This window comes from Heterocephalus glaber, unplaced genomic scaffold, assembly GCF_053883595.1.
Source record: "Heterocephalus glaber isolate CG9 unplaced genomic scaffold, H.glaber_assembly_v1.0 deba00000896, whole genome shotgun sequence".
Classification (NCBI taxonomy): domain Eukaryota; kingdom Metazoa; phylum Chordata; class Mammalia; order Rodentia; family Bathyergidae; genus Heterocephalus; species Heterocephalus glaber.
The window spans coordinates 6,693,289-6,713,808 of record NW_028258170.1 but is presented as its reverse complement, the minus strand read 5'-3'; the positions used below and the strand labels follow the sequence as shown (position 1 = coordinate 6,713,808).

The 20,520-nt window shown below is 38.5% G+C and overlaps 1 protein-coding gene across 24 annotated transcripts in view; it reads right to left on the bottom strand.

The window, feature by feature from the left end:
- Positions 1–11,961: 11,961 nt before the first annotated feature.
- Positions 11,962–20,520, bottom strand: part of Hs3st5 (heparan sulfate-glucosamine 3-sulfotransferase 5) — a 287,277-nt gene continuing 278,718 nt past the window's right edge. For all 24 annotated transcript variants that reach the window (XM_004869079.3, XM_087207910.1, XM_087207911.1 and 21 more), the window contains 2 exons: positions 17,241–17,379; positions 11,962–13,673 (listed from right to left, as the gene is read on the bottom strand). In XM_004869079.3, coding sequence (XP_004869136.1) covers positions 12,740–13,673; positions 17,241–17,347 — 1,041 coding nt within the window. In that variant the 5' untranslated portion in view covers positions 17,348–17,379 and the 3' untranslated portion in view covers positions 11,962–12,739. The remainder of the gene's footprint in view (positions 13,674–17,240; positions 17,380–20,520) is intronic.

The following is a 20,520-nucleotide window of genomic DNA, read 5'->3' as shown; positions in this document are numbered from 1 at the left end:
TGTAAGTTAGTACAACCATTATGGAAATCAGTATGGAGATTTCTTGAAGAACTGAAATTAGAAATTCCATATGGACTTCCAGGAAGATGGCAGAATGGTGAGAAGCAGAGATACAGCCTCTCTAATATTTGGAATCCAGATGCTGTAACATACCAATGTGAGGAAGAGAAGGAGGAGAGAACTGGGTCCCTGGGACCAAGAAAAGATCTGAAGCAAGAAGTAGAGCCCACAGGGAGAGAAAAGAGAGGGATCACAATGCAGAAGGTGGAGGTAGCAGGTCATGCTTTCTCCCTGAGTCCCAGCTTATGCCATGGGAGGGACAGCTGGAAGCTGCTGAGGTACAGTGACTATTGGCCACCTTAGAGGCCTCCACAGAAAAATGCACCAATGGAATGGAGCAGTGGATGCTGTGGACTGCAGTGGTTGTTGTTCCTCCTTGTATGCCAAGATGGAGATTACCTGAGTGTCATAACCAATACTAAAGGACAGTGCCAAAGAACCAAGCACTAGGCCAAATAGGCAGCAATTTTTATCCCCAATAAATTGAAGCGTGAGGATCTTGCAAATGACTCAAAAAGACAGCTACACCTGGAAGACACCTCTTAGAAGTAGCCATTTCCTAAGGGTTCTTGATACTACCAATAATGATACCTACCATAAATAACTTACAAGCATCAACATAGAAATGAAACTTTAACAAAATAGAAAATGAGAAGACATGGAAGCAAGATGCAACCCCAGACTTCCAGCTCACTGAAGGCAAACACAGAGAGCAGTGAGTTGGAACAAATCAAAAAAACACCCATCTGGACTCTCTGAAGTGGTAATAGCAAAAGTAACAAAGTAAGTGAATGAGGCTCTAGAAAAAATTAAATCACAAATAATTTCTCAGATAACTTCAGAGATGGCAACCATAATGAAGGACATGATTAGTAAATCTATGGAAGATACAGATAAAAACAATAGAGGAGCTTAGGAAAACAATGGAAACCATGAATGTCCAACATAGGAAAGAAATGGAATCCATGAAATAGATTCAATCGAATATCCAGGAGATTAAAAATTCTATTCAAAGTATATACAGTAGAATCAATCAATGTGAGGATAGAATATCAGATCTAGGAGACAGGTTTGCAGTTAGCAATCATAAAAAGAATGATTTCTTAAAAATAGCAAGGGACCACAAAAAATCAGTCCAACAGCTGCTAGATGATGCAAAGAAGGATAACATAAGATTGATCTAAATCAATGAAAAAGCCAGAGGTAGCACAAAAGACATAAAAAACCTGTTCACAGAAGTAATGGTAGAAAATTTCCCAAGCATGGAAAAAGAATTTGACATAAGTGAGGCATATAGGACTCCAACTAACCATGATAAAAAATACCCCAAGGCACATAATAGTCAGGATTCCAGAAATTCAACACAAGAGCAGAATATTAAAAGCTGTTAGAGAGGAGAAACAAATCACTTGTCAGCTTTCAGAATTACAGCCAACTTTCAGAATTCAGAATTACAGCTGACTTCTCAACACAAACCCTTAGAATCAAGAAAAGCTTAGAGTGAAGTAATTCAAGCCCTAAAAGAATAGAACCTCCAGCACAGATTGACATGCTCTGCAAAACTATCTTTCAGAATTGATGGAGAAATAAGATACTTCTGTAACAACAAACACCTGAAAAAATTCATGACTACAAAACCAGCACAACAAAATGTTCTGAAGGACATTCCAGAAAGAGATAATGATGACTACATTTCCATAAAACCCAACAGGATGAATCCACCAGGCAAAGGAAGTAATTAAGCAGAGGGGAAAGAAAGGGAATCAACAACAGGAAAGTAATATGACAAGGTTAAGTCAATACATATCAATTATAATCATCAGTATAAATGGTCTCAATTCACCAATCAAAAGAAACAGACTGGCAGAATGGATCAAGAAACAGCATGTTGCATACAAGAAACACATTTAACTCAGAAATTCATACACTGAAAGTCAAAGAATGGAAAACAACACTCCATGCTACAGGAACCTAGAAAAAAAGTAGGGGTAGCTATTCTTTATGCAGATAAAGTGGATTTCAAGTCAAGACTGATCAAGAGAGACAAAGGTCACTATATCCTTGTTAAAGGAACAATCCAAAAGGAAGAGATATAAAACATAAATAAATATGTACCAATTACCAGTGCACTAAACTATATAAAACAAATATTAATAGATATGAAAAAGCAAATATGCACTAACACAATTGTAATAGAAGACTTCAAAAACCCCATTGTCATAAACTCACAGATTAACCAGACAAAAAATCAACAAAGAAATATCAGAATTGAACATGGATGTCTCTATTTGGTAGATGTTTACAGAGTGTTCCGCCCCACAACATCAGAACATACATTCTTCTTAGCTGCACGTGAGACGTCCTAAAAAGTAGACCACATAGTAGCTCATAGAACATGCTTAAGTAAATGCAAAGAAATTGAAATTATCTCATGCATATTATCAGGCCATACTGTAATAAAATCGGAAATCAATGGCAAAAGAAACTGCAAGAACTTCATAAACACATGGAAATTAAATAATGCCCTCCTGAACAACCAATGGGCTACAGATGAAATTAAAGAAGAAATCAGACAGTTTCTACAATTAAAGGATAATGACAATACAACACACTAGAACTTATGGGATCCAATAAAAGCAGTCCTACAAGGGAAATTTATAGTGGGAAATTCCCACATCATAAAAACAGAATAAGTGCTAATAATCTAATTTTGAACCTCAAACTTCTGGAAAAAGAAGAGCAAGTCAAGCCCAAAACTCATATGAGGGAGGAAATTATAAAGATTAGAGCAAACATTAATGTAAAACTAAGAAAATAATACAAAGAATCAATGAATCAAAGAGTTGGTTCTTTGAAAGATTTAATAAAATAGGCAAACCCTTAGTCAACTTTATCAAAAAGAGGAAAGAAAAGACTCACATTTATACAATTAGGAATGAAAAGTGTAAAATCACAACAGATCTTGGAGAAATACATAAGATTATCAATATCTACTTTGAGAACCTGTATTCTAGTAAGTTGGAAAACAGGAAATGGATAGATTCCTAGATACATAGGAATTACGAAAGCTGAATGAAGAAGAAAGGTATAAAGATTCAAAATAACCCAATAGAGGTGATGAAACTGAAGATGTAATTAAAAACCTACCAACAAAGAAAAGCCCAGGTCCTGACAGATTCACTGCTGAATTCTATGAGAAATTCAGAGAAGATATAATGCTGCTACTCCACAAACTCTGTAATGAAACTGAAAGGGAAGCAAGATTCCTATACTCCTTGCTGGAAGAAAGCATTACCTTAAGGCCAAAACCAGAGAAAGATTCAACCAAAAAAGAGAGCTACAGGCCAATCTCTCTAATGAATATAGATGCAAAAATTCTCAGTATGATAGTGGCAAACAGAATGCAGCTGTTGTGGATTAACTAATGGTCAACTTGTAACGCTCAGCTGAACTGAATCAGCGTGGTCTGGGCATGGAGGATCCACATGAGGATTTTTGTGAATCGCCATAACAAGAGAACTGGAGGGGAAGATCATGGCTGTTGATTTTCTAGGAGAAGCTTGCTGTGGATGGTTTTCCTAATGTGAACTAGGCCATTCTCATCAGAGGATGAGCTCAAGGCCTCGCTGTCACTGGGAATGGCTGCTGTTTTTGTCTCTGATTGTCACCATGAGCATCACTTCCTGGCTCCAAACGTGGATCCCCCAGCTTGGTGGCACAAATCCTTCATCTCACCATTGTAGATTTTCTGGTTTCCACCTGTGACCTTTGGGTCTTCCAGGTGTAGATCTTCAATAGCCATGGGCTCTAGGCCACTGGCTGGACTTGTGGAGAACATTGCCTTAGACTCTAAACCTTTAGCTGGACTTGTGTGGGAAATTGCTGGGATCCAGGCCCTCAGCTGGATTCCTTGGGCCCCTAGTATGTGGTTAATCTCTTGCACTACTTTGCATTTGACTTTTTGGGTAATTATCATAAAAATAATCTTATAAACTATGTGTCCTGTAGTAAATGTATTCCCTTGCCAAAACTCTGACTACAACCACAGCAAATCGTCAAGAAAATTATATAACATGACCAAGTAGGGTTTATTTCAGGGATCCAAGGATAATTCAATATATGCAAATCAATGAATGTAATACAGCATATTAGAGCCAAGAAAAAAATCCAACATGATCATTTTAATAGACGCAGAAAAAGCATTTGACAAAGTCCAACACTCATTCATGATAAAAATCCCACAGTAAATTGGAATAGATGGTCTTTATCTCAATATAATAAAAGCCATCTGTGACAAACCAACAGCTAACATATTAAATGGTCAAAAAAACTGAAAACTTTCACTTTAAAATCAGGAAAAAGACAAGAGTGTCCACTGTTACCACTCCCAATCATTGTATTTCTGGAAACATTAGCCTTAGCGATTAGACAAGAGAAAAAAATAAAAGGAATAAGGCTAGGAAAGGAAGAAGTTAAATTATCATTATTTGTAATGAAATGATATTTCACATAGGGGATCCCCAAAACTCAACCAAAGGACTTCTAGATTTAATAACCAAATTCAGTAGTGTAGCTAGATACAAATTCAACTCTTAAAAATCAATAGCATTCATGGGCCGGGGATTTAGCTCAGTGGTTCTGCCGCTTGCCTCGCAAGCACAAGGTTCTGAGTTTGATCCCCAGTACCAAAAAAAGAAAAAAAAATCAATAGCATTCTTGTACACAAATTACAAACTCACTGAAAGAGAAGACCTTTCACAACAGCATCCAAGAAGAAGAAGAAGAAGAAGAAGAAGAACAACAACAACAACAACAACAACAACAACAACAACTTAGGAATCAATTTAATGAACGAAGTGAAAGAATTTTACACTGAAAACTACAGTACTCTGAAAAAGGAGATTAAAGAAGATATCAGAAAATGGAAACATATTCCTTGTTCTTGGAGGAAGAACCAATATAGTGAAAATGGCTGATTCTCAAAATTTTTATTCAGATTTAATGCCATCCCAGTCAAAATACCAATAGCATACCTCACAGAATTAGAGAAAACAATCATTTGGAACCAGAAGAGACCTAGAATAGCAAAAGCAATTCTGGGCAACAAAGGGGGCATCACAACTCCTGACTTGAAATTATAGTACAAAGCTACTGTGATAAAAATAGCATGGTACTGGCAAAAAAAAAAAAAAAAAACAGACCCAAGGATCAATGGAACAGACTAGAAGATTCAGAAAGAACTCCAAACATACTCAGCCACCTATGTTTGACAAAGGGGCCAAACACCTTCACTGGAAGAAAGATAGCCTCTTTAATAAATGGTGCTGGAAAAACTGGCTTCCCATATGCCGGAGACTAAAACTAGAACTATTATCACTCACCATGCACTAAACTGAAACTGAAATGGATCAAAGATCTAAATATTAAAACAGAAGCACTAAATCTGCTGGAAGATAGAATAGGTAGAAGTCTTGAAGACATAGGTGTAGGGAAAGACTTTATAAACAAAACCTCAATCGCACAGGAAATATCACAAAGAATCAACAAATAGGATCTCATCTCATTAAAAAGGTTTTGCTCAGCAAAAGAAACCCAACAGTGTGAAGAGATAACCCACAGAGTGGGAAAATTTTTTTGCCAGCCATTCCTCAGATAAAGGTCTATTATCTAGAATATATAAAGAACTCAAAAAATCAGACCCCCAAATTTACAGACCCAATCCAAAAAATGGGCATCTGAAGTGAATAGACACTTCTCACATGAATAAATATATAAAAAAAGTTCAGCATCACTGATCATTTGAGAGATGTAAATTAAAATAACACTGAGATTCCATCTCATTCCAGAAAGAATGGCTATTATCAAGAAATCAACCAATAACAAATGCTGGCAGGGCTGTGGAGAAAAAGGAACACTTCTCCACTGTTGGTGGGAGTGTAGACTGGTGCAACCACTGTGGAAAGCAGTGTGGAGATTCCTCAAAGAACTAAAACTAGAGGTTCCATGTGACCCAGCTACTTCCCTTCTTGGTATTTTCCCAAAAGAATTAAAAGCATCATACCACAGTGATATACACACACCTATGTTTATAGCAACACAGTTTGTAATAGGTAAATCTTGGAACAGCCCAAATGCCCATCAACCAATGAATGGATAAAAAAGATGTGGTTATTTTATATGATGGAATATTATTCTCCCATAGAGAAGGATAAATCTGAGACATTTCTAGGTAAAATGGATGCACCTTGAGACTATAGTCTTAAGTGAAAAAAATTGGACACATATGTTCAAATATTGCATGGTTTCCCTGGTGTGAGAAACTGAAAGTGTAAAGAAGGACCAAAATGTATAATAGATATAGTGAAATAGGAAGAAAATGTTCAGATGGAAAGAGGATCTAGATGGAGGGGAGGGGAAATGGAAAGAAAAAGGAACAAAAAACACAGAAGGAAAAAATGGAAACAAAGCTTTTGTAAATAAGAAGGGGAAGGGGGCTTGAAGGGAGGAGAAAGAAATGGAGGAAAAAAAGAAAAATTAATATATATCATGTACAGGTACAAATTCCATATGATGAACACTGTCATTATGTATATCTAAAATGTACCATTAAAATTAATTTTAAAAAAAGAAATTCCATATGATCCTACTATTCCATTGGTAGGTATTTTTCCCAAAGAGTTTAAGTCATCATAGTACAGTGATATATGTATACCAATGTTTATGGCAGCACAATTCATAATATTTAAATCCTAGAGGCAGCCTGTATACCCATCAACAGATGCTTCAATAAAGAAAATGTGGTATTTATATATAATGGAATACTTCTCACCATTAAGAATGACACATTTGTAGGAAAATGGATGCACCTGGAAAATACAATGTTGCCTGAAATAAACAAGATACAAGCTTACATACTATATGGCATCTCTCCTTTGAGTGAGGCAAAGTACTATAAACAAAGGGAGTGATAAAGGATGTATAGAAGGGGACAAGGGCATGAATCTCTTGCAATAGGGAAGTGGACCAAAGGAACAAGGGTTGAGTGGTGAGGAGGAAGAGAAGGGGAAATTAGCACCATAAAGTTTTGCCATGTTAGGCAACCTAATAGTCTCAATTAATGCAAACATTATGTGCCATAATATGAGCTAAGAGTAATTATGTCGAGAAGAATGTAAAAGAGGACAAGGGGACTAGAGGAGAAGAGAGAGAAGGGGAGGAAAGGGGAAGGGGATTAAAAAAAAAGATACCAGTTGTAGTATGTACATGTAACCATTCTCCAAGATGATTGTAAACTGCATGAACTGCAAACATGTACTAGTAAAATAATAAAATAAAAAGAAACTGAAAATAATGAAGTAATTTTTGGAGGACAATCACAGAGCAGTCAGTAATTTGACAAACTTCATCCCTAAAAATGGTTTATGTAGCTGAATTGGCTGGCTGTTCTAGACATAGACACACTTGGGTGGGTAGGGCACCTGAGAAATGGGCATAAAGATGGCAACAGGGGTTGCTCAGGACCCAGCGAGCTCTGGAACACTTTCCACTCATGTCTTCCCCTTTTTCTTACACTGACCTGCTTTCCAGCTTTTCTGGACTTGCTAGTCTTTCTCACATCGTGTGCATACTCTCTGCCTCCCCCTGCAGTGCACTTTCCCCATGTGTCTGCCTTGTGGGCGGCTGCCATCTTCCGGCATGGCCTCACCGAAACCTGCCTTGATTCCTCCAGGCTGAGCTGCTTGTTTTTTTCTATAGTTTCTGAATTATGACTTCCTCATTCACAGCACTAATTCTGCTGGATGTGACCACACTGTCATCTGGTGTGGCCAGAAGTTTTGAGGAGCTGTAGCAAAGTTATTTCTGTGACCTGGTATTAGATCTCCTGACACGTAGCAGTTACAAGTTCTTTTATTCTCTGTTTGAACCTTTAGGTTTATGCAGTCTTCTTACCAAAGAAGCAGGAAGCTTTGCGTTGGCCCCAGAGATTGTTTTCTGGTGTCCTCAATAGAAAGGGACTGGCAAGTAGAGGTGTATGCATTTGGAAACAGCAAGGTAAGCTAATTCTTGAAAATGGTCTTACCAGTCTAGTGGGAGCTACTCACCTTCTTGTTAAACTGTTTTGCAGAGAGATGACAAATATGTTTAGAAAAATAACTTTACCAACAGCATACAAATTCTAGTAGACTGTATGGTTCATAGATTCATGATAGAATTAGCTTATAAGGCACCAAGTATGCTGCTGGCTACTTGTTATGACTAAGAGAATGGCTTTTCAACCAAGCTGCCTATAAATAACAGATGAGTGTTCTTGGAATACCAATCAGATTCTTTCTATGAGAGGAATTTATATCTTGCTATCAGCTTAGTTCTTTCTGCCTTTTCACCATTTAAAATCTATTTATAATTATTATAAAATAGCACTCTTATTCATAAAAAGTACAATAAAATGTAATTGGAAAGAAATCTTAAAAAATAGAGAATTTATTTTTATAAGACATATAATAGAGTGGGGCAGAGGTGGGGAGAAAAAAAAGATGTATAATAAGGCACCATTAGGGCCAGCCAGGGATTTAGCTCAGTGGTACTGTGACTGCCTTACAAGCACAAGGTCTTGAGTTCAATCCCCGGTACCAAAAAAAAAGGCACCATTAGTTATAACTTAACAACTGATCATATTTTGGCCTAAATTTCACTCTTGCATTAGTGTAAAACAAAGGTTTACCTTAAAAATTGATAAACAGATGCAAGGGGGAGGGCTGAATAACTTATTTAAGAGGTCAGAATATTTTGAAATCCCTGAGTAATACCAAGTTTGGTAAAAATCTAATATGACAATTAAGAGGCATTTATTTAGTGAATCTGGCGATGTTGGGTATTTATTTCTCAATATATTGTAAGTATCATTGCCACTTGGTTTACTTGACAATAATTGCAATTAGTTAGTTTTAAAATATTTTATATTTCCACCTTGTTAACTGACACTGCTAAGATTTTGCTGTTAGTAGTTTTTAGGAGAAATGTTTTCGGCAAAGTTTTGTTTTGTTTATACTGTAGACTATTCTCCGTAGTGAGAAACAGCTGCTGAGTATGCAGGAGGAGTACAAAAGACTGCAGCAAGAAGACACTGTGATCATTCAAAAGTCTCCATACCTGCAAAATTCTCCAATTAGGCTTAGGAAGGCAATCCGGTTCAACAAGCAGCTAACTGGACAAAGAAAAGCTTTCAGCAGCCTGTTATTTGGACTGCACTGTCTTTGGTTCCTACCTTCCACTAGGAGCAAGGGTCTCCCCCGTCCTAGGCAATGTTCGGTGTGGCTCCCCGTGCTTGTTCTCCAGGAGCAGCACCCGGGACAGCTCCCTGCAGCCCCTCAGCCTTGTGAGTAGGACTTGGCCTGGCCTGGCAATGGACTATTCTCCCTGTTCATCAATTGAAAGGCGCCAAGTCTAAGAGGAGGTTAAGACCCTGACTTACCAGATAGCAACTGAGGATCAAAATGGCTTAGACTTTTCTTATACTATGCTTCAATTAGTAGGAAGAGTTAGTAGCTCCATCAGCTGAGGTTTATATGTAGTGGTTTCAGGTAGTAGTGATGAACTTGGAATGTGAGGATGTCTATCACATAGGTTTGTATGTACCATTTATCTCTCTGTTTCTAGGTCTACTCTTATTTTGGGCTGTTTGTATAAGTACAATTGTTATTTCTTGGCTTACAAAATACTGTTGGTTCAGCATTATGATCTGCTCGAAATTTCACCAGTGCTTAAACACCTTTTCCCTTAGTAGGTAGAACTTTGACAAAAATATATGGTGCTGCCAGGCCTCCAGAAGGAACACAGTGTTTGTGATGTAAAAGGACTAACTTGTTAGAGACCCCTCGTGGAGCCAATGTAATGAGCTAAAGATTGCTCTTGAGATCTGTTGCATGTCTGATGACAGCAAAGAACATTTACCTAAACAAGGAGGTTTAAAATCTCCCATGGAGGTATGCTACTAAATCATAGGTTTCTGTGGCCATGATTATTTCTTCAACAAAATGAAACATGTTACTTCAAATTCACCCATGTTAAGCCTCTTGTGTTGGGTCCCAATGGGGACTCTTCAAGGTTTAAACCAATTCTAAAACTTTAGGAAGGAAAACAACTGGAATCACAATGTTTTTTGTTTTCCTGAATATGATAAAGAAATACTGGTTCATTGAGGTAAGAATAACAAACTATTAAAAAACCTATAAAATAACAAACTATATAAAAAAGTTGATGTAAGTCAAATTGAATCTTAGAATACATTGTATCATACACTGTTGGTAGCAGTACAAAGCCTCCATCAGACACAAGGAATACATCTGATTTTGTTTTTAGATCAAGCACAGCATGCTGAATATATTTTGTAATTGAGTAGTATACATTTCAATTTCTCTGAGCATAAATTTCTATTGTTCTAACCACAAAAATGTTAAGTATTTGAGGTGATGGTATGTTAATTATCTTAATCATTCTACATCATATTACAAAATCAGAACATCACTTTGTATCCCATAAATATGACTTGTTAATATATAATGCAATAAATGAAAGAGAAAAATTTGTAATATAAAAATTATCACTGAGAAATCTCCACTCATTGAATTTTGGAGACATCAGTGTTCCAGTGGGCATAATTTGATAAGTCACTGGCACAAAGCTGCTTTAGCTGTATAGTGCTCTTGGAATGCAGTACTTTTATAAGATTAATGATAATACAGTCGTTATGTCACAGAATGCAGTATTTGAAGAATTTACTGACGGGCAGCTGAGAAGTGAAGCACAGGGGAATGTGAAAACAGGTTCCTCATACTGACTTTGTTGTTGGCTTAGAGGAGACATGAGGGGCACGTGGACCTGAGACTTCCCCAGGATCCATCACAGTGAATGGGGAGCCGCTGGCCAGCATGTGTTGGTGTCACCCCTGTGTCATGCTGGGACAAGAGCATTACTGCCAATTCAAACAGAAGAAGTGATCACTAGGGCTGTGGCTGGAGAAGCAATATATACCAACACTGGAGGGGAAAGGGCTATTTATTTAGAAAAGTTCACCATGAAATCATTGGACAGGGTAAACAACTCAGAAAGCCAACACTTATTATGGGGGAATTCATTGTAATTTGCTGATTTCTCTAGGCATCTTAGTATGATGCTGAACAAAAACCTCTCAAATATATTGCACTTGATAAGCAAGTATGATTGTGAAAATTCCCTTTTTGTTGTTGTTATACCTCTTTCCATTTTTTCTATCTTGTATTTAAGCATAATATAGTGTACCTGATGTTGGCAGGCACCTAATTTAGCACCAATTCCTCTGGGTGGAAACATGAGCCATACATTTACATTAGTCATAGCAACACTATGTAATTTATCATTTCTGAACAGATTGATATATTTTCATCTAAAAGAGACTTCTGAGAACCTTATTCACCTTTGAAGCATCAGCAGCTTTCAGTATAGAGGACACACAAGTTTTCTAATGTTATTTTATTTAATTTCTCTGCTGGTCTAACTCTGATTAGAAGTTCAGATAAAATTGTGATTCTTCTTTGCTTTGATTCTGTTAAAGTATTCCTTGGCTCTCTTGGGCACAGCAGAAACTACAAGTAAATTAATTTGAACAAAATCATAGCAGAGGAGCACTGGGGTTCTCTGGGGTGGCTATTATTACTTGATTTCCAGATGGTTTAGGTTTAAAAAAATATACTCAACCTCACTTCATAAATACATTTCACAAGGGTATGGAAATCCAATGGAGAAATGAATCTTTGCAAGTGCCCTTGGATGCACATAAACAGCTTCCACTTTGGAAGCCAGCAGGGGACAAGTGAAACAAAATGAGTTTTTAAAAAAAGTTGCACATAGAGTAATTTTAATCCATTCAATTTTTAAATACCACAATAATTTTAATTTTCACAATAAATTAAATAGTCATATTCAGTTTACAAAATAGAATTACTTAGTGTGAAACCAGTATTTACAACAATATACACTATGTACACCGCATTTCTCTTTGTTGACATAGAAGACGGGAGTGAAAGGACTTGGCTTTTCCAACATGTGACTGACACGCTACAAGTTATGCCCTGGTCTGCATGAGAAAACAATAGTGCAAAATCACTACAGGAACTTTGGAGCGATGTCAATTTTATGAGATAGGACATACTTTTAAATAATAAGAAAATAACATTTTCTGTTTTCATGGCACCAATTCAGGATCTGAATTATAGAGCCAGCTTTCTCTTAGAAAAAAAAGCATAACTGAATCCTCTACTTCCTGAAGCTTCACAGCCATTGGTACATTTTCACACATTCATCTTTTGGCTTAAATCTATGGAAATGGCGGGTGACAAGTTCTGAATCAAAGGAAGACTAACTCTTTGAGAATAGTTGAAGTCACTTTCTGCCCCTACCACTACCTCTTCTGTTTTTGTAAATAGCTTAGAAGATGCAACTATACAGAAAACAATTTAGATTTATTTTTGTAAATTTTCAGTAGAAAAAGAACTGATCTTATATTTGGTCACACACTGCATATGTACAAGTATACGTGGAAAAAATGACTTGTATAGCTGTGTCTAGGAAAGTGCATATCTTAATCTAGAAGGGACATCATGTGACTCTAGGCACAACACATAGTGCTGTATGACATATTATTTTAGGGCCAGTTCAATGTCCTTCCAATGATCTGGTAGAATTTTTGATTAAAAGGGTGAAAGAATTTGCGCAATTTGGTAACGACAGAGGGGTCCACCTCTGGATGAATGCGCCCCTTGCTGCCTGCCAGGCACTTATTAAAGATAATATTAAATCGTAAGCAGTAGAACCCTCTGGTAGCATTGAAGTATAAATTGTATTGACTTATTCTTGGAGGAAGATTCAGGAACTTCTCCACTAGTTGAAGTTCTGGCAGAGGTTCTGTGATGAGGCGATCTCCATCCACAATGTGAAACTGCTCAATTGGAAAGTATTTCAGCCACCTCTCCAGATGTTTCGTGTAGATGCTGGTTCTCACTGCTTTGTATTTTGTGTTCACTTCACAGGTATTAGGATCTATGGCCAGTTTCTCAAACTTGTAATAAGTCTTGTTTTTCCTCTCCTTCCCTTCTAGCACCTGAGTATAATCAGAAATAGCTCTTGTGGTTGGCTCCCTGACAATGATCAACAACTTGATGGATGAGTTCATTTTGTAAATCCTTTCTGGAACCTCCTCAGTGATAAAATATGCTGGGCTCTTTTCGATTGTGATTTGCTGAGGGTATGAAAAAGGCATCTTTTTCCGGTACCATTCAATGCCCTTGGCATAATTCTCATCGTTGTCAAAGAAGTGGATTTCTTGAGAGGCTTTGACCACTGCTGGGTGGAGGTTCAGCATTTCCAGCAGGGCCCTCGTGCCCCCTTTCCTCACCCCTATGATGATGGCCTTGGGAAGCTGCTGGACCAGGTCATGGAGGCGAACCTGCTCCTTGGAAACGTTGCCCTTTCGAAACTCATGCAGCAGGCCGCGCTTAAACTGCAGGGCACGAAGTGGAAATTCAGCCTGACTTCGGGCTCCACCAAATCGGCCTTCAATGGGGCAAATGGGTTGTAGCCTGAAAGCAACAGAAACACTGTGAGAAGATTATTACAACTGACTTCTTGTTTTTCTGGTTTCCCAGTCAGGCTAAGACTTTCAATGCATACATAAAATCACTGGTTTCTAGCTTACTGCAATTCATAACGAACATATGTTTGGGAAATTTTATTTTAAGCAACTCTACATTAAACGGAGCACACATAATTGATGGAATTTTTTATTAGTGCTCCTTAAAATTTTTATTCACCAAGCACTTAATTGACTATGGTGTGTACTTATGCTCACAGTACAGGATAGACAAGTGACATCAGCCACACTAATAGCTTTTTAACAGCTCGCCAGCTAAAATCATTTAGAAAATGTGAAAGGCAGAAGATTATAATCTTCAGCTGGGAGGCTCAGGGATGGAGAGGAGGCCATTTGTTTTGGGTTTCATACCCTATTATTTTCTTGCAGCACAGCGACACTCACATAGCTCTTAAAAATCTTTAAGATATAATCTGAAAAGAGTTCCCAATTTCTATCCTTGGCTATTTGCATCATCTGCCTGCAAAATTCCAACCTTGGCACTTGCCAAGCTTTTTTTTCTATGAGAATTTTTGCCTTAGCCTTGGGGTTTGCCAGACGAATACTATATCTCCTTTGTTTCATTTCTCTGTCTAAGGAGGTCAGGGTTTTGTTTTCGCTGCTGAATGTAGGAAAGAACCTAGTTACTATCAGCAAGTATTGCCTACTGCATCTGGGACTAGGGATCAGCAAGTCCTTGATGGGACAGAAAGCTCAGATTTTCATTGGCAAGCACATTTAAGTCAGGGACTAGAGTTCATAAAAGGCAATGCAGAAGACGAAGCCAGAAAACAGGATTTTCACCTCAACATTACCTTAAGTAATGAACAATCATCTATATTCTTCTGAAAGTTATAGTAATGGTCACAATGATATCAACCTGGAGTAATGGTTTAATTTGGCATGGCCAATGTGTATGGTCAAAAATTTAGTTTCCTTTTACATTTAGTGTGAAGTGAGCTGATATTCATTATAATTTCCCTAAGTTGATCTAGCAAGGCATTTTAGTTTTCTCTGGAAAGAAGGGATATTATTAGTTTAAATGCTATTAAACCAATTCCTTCTCTTTCAGGAGAAGGTTCTAGTTCCCCCAGTAATTTGAAGTCTATGCCCTTCAGTGTGACAATGAAGCTATTGCTTGCTTTTCCCAAGAGAACCTTCTGTATCTCAAAGGCATGCTCAACTTATTTTGTAGAACTTGGAGAAATGGTGCTGTTCTGTATTCTGTTTAGGCAGCTATCATGGTGCTTAAGGAAAAATAAACATATCTTACTTTTTTCTAGTATTTGTTTTTCAAGATTTTTGAAACAATTTATTCTTGTTGTAGAAAGTATGAAAAATGAAAAACTATTAGGAACACAGGGTTCACCAGAGTTAACACTTTTGAGAAACATGAATTTCATTTCCTTAATACCATTTGTTAATGGTATTAATATGCTAGGGCTCTAAACAGAAGATACAAAATTATCAATAAGTACGCAAATATTTTTATTGTTCAAATGCTTTATTGAATTAATTGGCACATATTGATAAAACAATATGTGTTCCTTTGTGACATTTTAATAATATTTAAACATGTTTTTAACTGTGACATTGATTAGGACATTATAATTTCATCTTTCAGCTCTTCCTGGGTTCTGGCTGAGAATTAACTCCATCGATGGACTCCATCTATGCATCTAGAATGATGCCAGTGCTGTCTTCAGGAGAACTGAGGAAATCGTCCTTCAGATCTGTTTCTGTAGTATTTAATTCTTTCATAGAAGCCTGGCTAAAGAGGTTGGCTCAGGTATCTCTGCCCTAACTGAGCTGGGATGGAATTTCCATACCTTTAAAAAGGTTTATTTTCCTTCTTCACTTCCTCTTTCTATTTCCTATCCTGGAAGATCAGACCTTGCAGCACAATTGCTTTTTGGATTCCTGAACTCAACAGAATGTGTAAAGACAGGAGAAAAATAGCACACATTTCCCCACATGCTGGAGAACAAATTCTGATCATGAGTTCCTGACCAAAACACACACAGTTAAAATCGGAAGGCAGAGTACAGTAATCTCAGCCTCCTTCCCAACTATCAGGGTCTTCAGTTACTAAAAAATAACCCAACACATATGTCAATTTCAGACCTAAATCTGTGGAAACTCTCAAGTGATGGACTTTGAGAAAGCCCACCAAACAATCTGATTCCTTATTAAAAAAGTTAACCCATTGCAGACCAGAGAACACGTTAAAAATGAAAAGAATCATCAACTAAACACTGTATGACCCTGTTAATGACTGTTAGATCAATTACTCAATTAAAGAGTAAATGATTGGAAGCTTATTAAAGATACTGGCTATGAGCTGATGTAACATTCCACTATGGACACAAGACAATGGAACCACTGCAAAGCTCTTTACTAGGTGCTACTTTAGGAAACCGGTGGAGGTACTGACCCTCAAGCGATAGCTTTCAATGTGCTTCTCCCATGAGAGGTAACAACCACAGGAGGTTTGCTAAAGAATTTTGTGTTAAAAACCATCAAAGGGATTCATTTTAGCAGTGAGAATTGACACTTTCTGAGGGGCAATAAGGAACATAACTATCTATTATTTTTGAATATCCAAATAATAAGGTATACAGATTAGCTTGAATTTTGCAAAGAAATCTGGAAAGCAGATATTTTCACTTTAACATGTAGCTGTGTTTTCACTGTCAGTGGGAATTGAGCTCCAAGAGAGCATACATCACTCTTTGCAGTACAAGAATGAATTTTAAAGGGCAAAGAAAGAAGCTCCCCATTTCCAAAATTAACTCCTGTGTCCCTGCCAATCACACTGGATGCAGAGCAGCCAGAGGCACTTCCTGGACAGTCAGCTGATGTTGCTGGGGCTTCTGCAGTTCTCAACTGTCTGCATATTTAGTCAAACCCTGGCTCTAATTTCCCCTCCACGGATTTCCCACTGCCTTCTAGGCAATTTCTCTGAGTGACAGCCTCCTTGTCTGGTGTGTTCAGCTCCTGAAAACCAGAGCTAATTAACATAGTTAAAAATCCATGCCCGAAGCCATCTTTCCAGGCGAGGGATTGCAAACCCGGTGAGCTCCTTTATGGAACATACATAATTCTGACATTCCCAAGAGCACATTAACTGTCCACTCCTAGATTGCAAAGTGAAGAGACACAGCTACAGGAACAGTTTTGCCATGGCCAGAGGTCAACACCAGACAAACACAGACTGCACCATGCTCTAGTAAATACTTTTTTTGTTTTTATCTGCACACAGCTTTATTCCTTCTCAGAAAACAAGTGTCAATGTACACAGAATACAAATGGATCCTGAAGGAGCACCTTGGTTTGCGCAACTTTTATCTCCTTTTTAAAAAGTCTCCATAAATAAAAATCAATAAATCAGCAAAACATGTTTCTTGGGAATTTTGAGGGAAGAAAACAAAGGTGTAGACTTCAAGTTATATCCTAAGGAAGTTTAAATTGAGAGCCACAGAGTCACAGGGGCATAAGCCTGTGTTCCATCACCCACCTATCCAAGGTCCCAACTCGGGCAACAAGATACAGGAGACTCCCAACAGCAAGGCTTCCCAGCACTAGAAGCTTCTGTCTCAGCCACACCTGCTGTTTGAATAGCATGGCCCTCCATCAACCTTCAGGACTGCTGCAGCCTGCACAGGGAGAGAAGGCATTGTCAGCAGTCATCCTTACAAGCTCTGTTGTTTGTCACAAATCCAACGTTGCAGAGGTGGAAATGCAGGTGATTAAGTGATACTGCAAAAAAAACAGACTCATAACAAGCTTGGCAATTTGTGTGGGTTAACAGATATTTAGCAAAACTTACCTTTTTTCCTGGCCTGTGCCATAAGATCAACTATTAAATCTAGGGGGAAGATATTTTTAGAATAGCAAGGTGAATGCTGAAATCCCAATTCAATAAACTATCATCCTGGGAACAACAGTGATGTATTTTACTCACATATTTTTGTTTTGTTTACTTGTGAATAGAGAAAAGGGTGAGATCCAAAGTGATTGCTTACTGAGCTTGTCAGTTAACTATGGGTGTTTGAGGACAGTGTTTGAGGACAGTGTTTGAGGACAGTGGCTCTGAGGACCTTGCTGCTTCTGTTCATGCTCCCTGTCCAGTCCTGGGTTCTGAAAATAGACACTGACTAGATGCTCAGTGAATTTAACCGGCCACGCCCTTACATTCCAGTTAATCTAAAAGCTTCGTTCTTTCCTACTTGAAATAAAGCCAGCTGGGGAATGTGGGACTTTCCTAGTGCTGTTATTAGATTTTAGGAAAAAATGCAAGCTCCCAATTCAAACTTTCTTATTAAAAATGAATCCAATCCCCCTTTCAAGAGAAGATTGTTTGCTTCTTATTGAAACTCAAAATACTATTCAAGAAAAAGGAAGGTGAGCGATGGTCAGAAATTGTTTTGCTGCAGTAGAATCTCCATATTTGTTACATGAGGATTTTCTCTGTGAAAAGGGATACACTAGGACTGACTGACGGATCTATTTTCCCATTCATCAAGAAATATTAGAGGATGTACATGAGAGAGTCCAAAAGAGATACTAAAACAGTTTTAGCCCTTGGAAAATTGACCACGTGACTAAGGAATTATGAAACAACTTGAGAACACAACTCAATTCATGTTGGGGAAACAAAATTAAGTAAAAGGTCAGAAAATATGGGCTCTGTGAGAGTTTCTGTTTTTGTCTTTTTTAGAATGTAGACGTGGATTGGTGAGGAGATGCAAGAGGGCATCCAGGAACAGCAGTTACCTGACACACAGTTGGCAGATACTTATGAATGTGCCCTGCCTGCTAGATTTTGATTTTGATTTTGATTTTGTATTGGGTGCTACAGCAAATAGTCATCAAGTAAACACACCCGGTTCTTGCTTCATGGGAATTCCTGTCATGGGAATACTGTCTATTGGAAGAGACGAGTGTTAAAGCAGTAATTTATATAGGGTTAATATACACTGAAAAACTGTAATAACATAAACCAGTTCTTACCAATGGTATTAAAAGTGACAAAGGGAAATTACAAGATCCAGGGAGAAAGAGCAACAGGAGGAGTCTCCCTCACTCCTCCCTGAGAGCCGAGGACACCTGAGGCGACACTTGGAGGGGAAGAGCAGGAAGCAAGAGTGGGACAGAGTGGAGTTTGGGTGGAGGAACCAGAACTCACACAGAGAACGGGGGAGGGAAAATACCTGGCTAGTCTGAGAAGTGAAGGAGGGAAGGTGTGGCTGGAGAAAGGGATGGAGGGGGAGCGAGAAAAGGTGAGGGGCAAAAGCAAAGAAGGAACAGTAAGAAGGTCCTTCACAGAGGCCCGCGTGGGCCTGGGTTTTGACTTCGCAGGGCTTGCCTTATGCTCAGGAGACTGGGAAGGTGATGGGAAAGACAGTGAGCTTTGCAGAAGCCTGCTTTAGCACATTGTCCAGGTGATATTTCAGAATTCCCCCAAACACCCTGTGAGATGGATGGAGTTGTTTTCACTTCATAGACAGGTAAAGTAAATTCACGATTTTCTCTCACTTGCTTTGGTCACCCAAGTGGCAGGTAATATGATGGCAAAGGCAGTGACTATGTAGAGTGATTCAAAGCAACACTGAATCAACCTCCTCTCTTTGGAGTGATGTCCAAAGTCCACAGTTAGAGCACATGCCTTTGGCACAGGGCTCTGGTCCCTGTTGAAATGCAAGTATTGCAGCAAGATGAATGACCAGGTAGGTGGCAGAGACCAACCACACCCCCCAGTGAAACTCGCTCTTATAGCCAGGTTTCTGAGGTTAGTTGAGTCTCTGAGCTTTCTTCTCCTAGCCATAAGATAGGACAAGCCCTGTCTCCCCCCTCCACAGTGCTGGGGTGAGAACGCAATGAGGGTTCCACAAGTAACATCACACTAAGGTTTGTATCTGTTGTGTTTTAGTGTGAATGAATGTAATTTAATCAGACGAGTGCTGTGACAGGCAATCCCATGGCTGTGTATGGGAGTGATAAGAAAAGTGAGGGTGAATGTGCTTGTCCCATGGCTTCAGTGGCTTGGGGAGGGGGGCACTAGCCTTATACTGAGGACCCAGCAGAGGGAGGCTGGAAAGCTACCTGGCTTTCTCAGCTATTTAAAGGTAGTGCGCGCACTCTGTTGCTCAAAAAATATTCTGCACAATGCATTACCCACTTTCACCAGATCATGGGTCCATCTGTCTACATTTAGGTATGGCCTACTCACTCTTCAGGGTGTGGGTTCTGTAGCAGTTTCTACACGAGGGCTTCTGTAGCTCATGATTCAGCCCACAGTCTTCCTGCACCCCCACTGGACTCTAGTTCCTCTAGTCAGAATTGCAGTCGAGCATTTCATTGTTCATGAATGCTTGATTTGTATTAGCTGCTGCTGCTGCTTTCTGTGTGTATTCCTACCACCTCTTTGCAATGGGCTAAATCTGATGGCTGATTCAGAAGTACTAGAAAGCTTACTGAAAGGCGCTGAGCCCAGAATCAGTGTGCTTTGCCATATAGGCCAGTGGTTCTCCACTGCAAGCTCGCAGAGCCTTCAGAAAACACACACCTGCTATCATCCTCAGAGACTCCAATTCAATAAGTCTGCATCAATCTTGCATTTATAATATCAGAAGAAAATCACAATGTTTAGTACTATTTTCTACCATCTTCTTTTCCTCTTTGGCCACTAATGCCAGTAAACTATTTCTCTTTAACACCTTCTCACACTTCATTTCTATTTAGGCATTTATTATCTCCATTATTTCGTTATGTTCTTCATGTTCATTTCTGTCTTA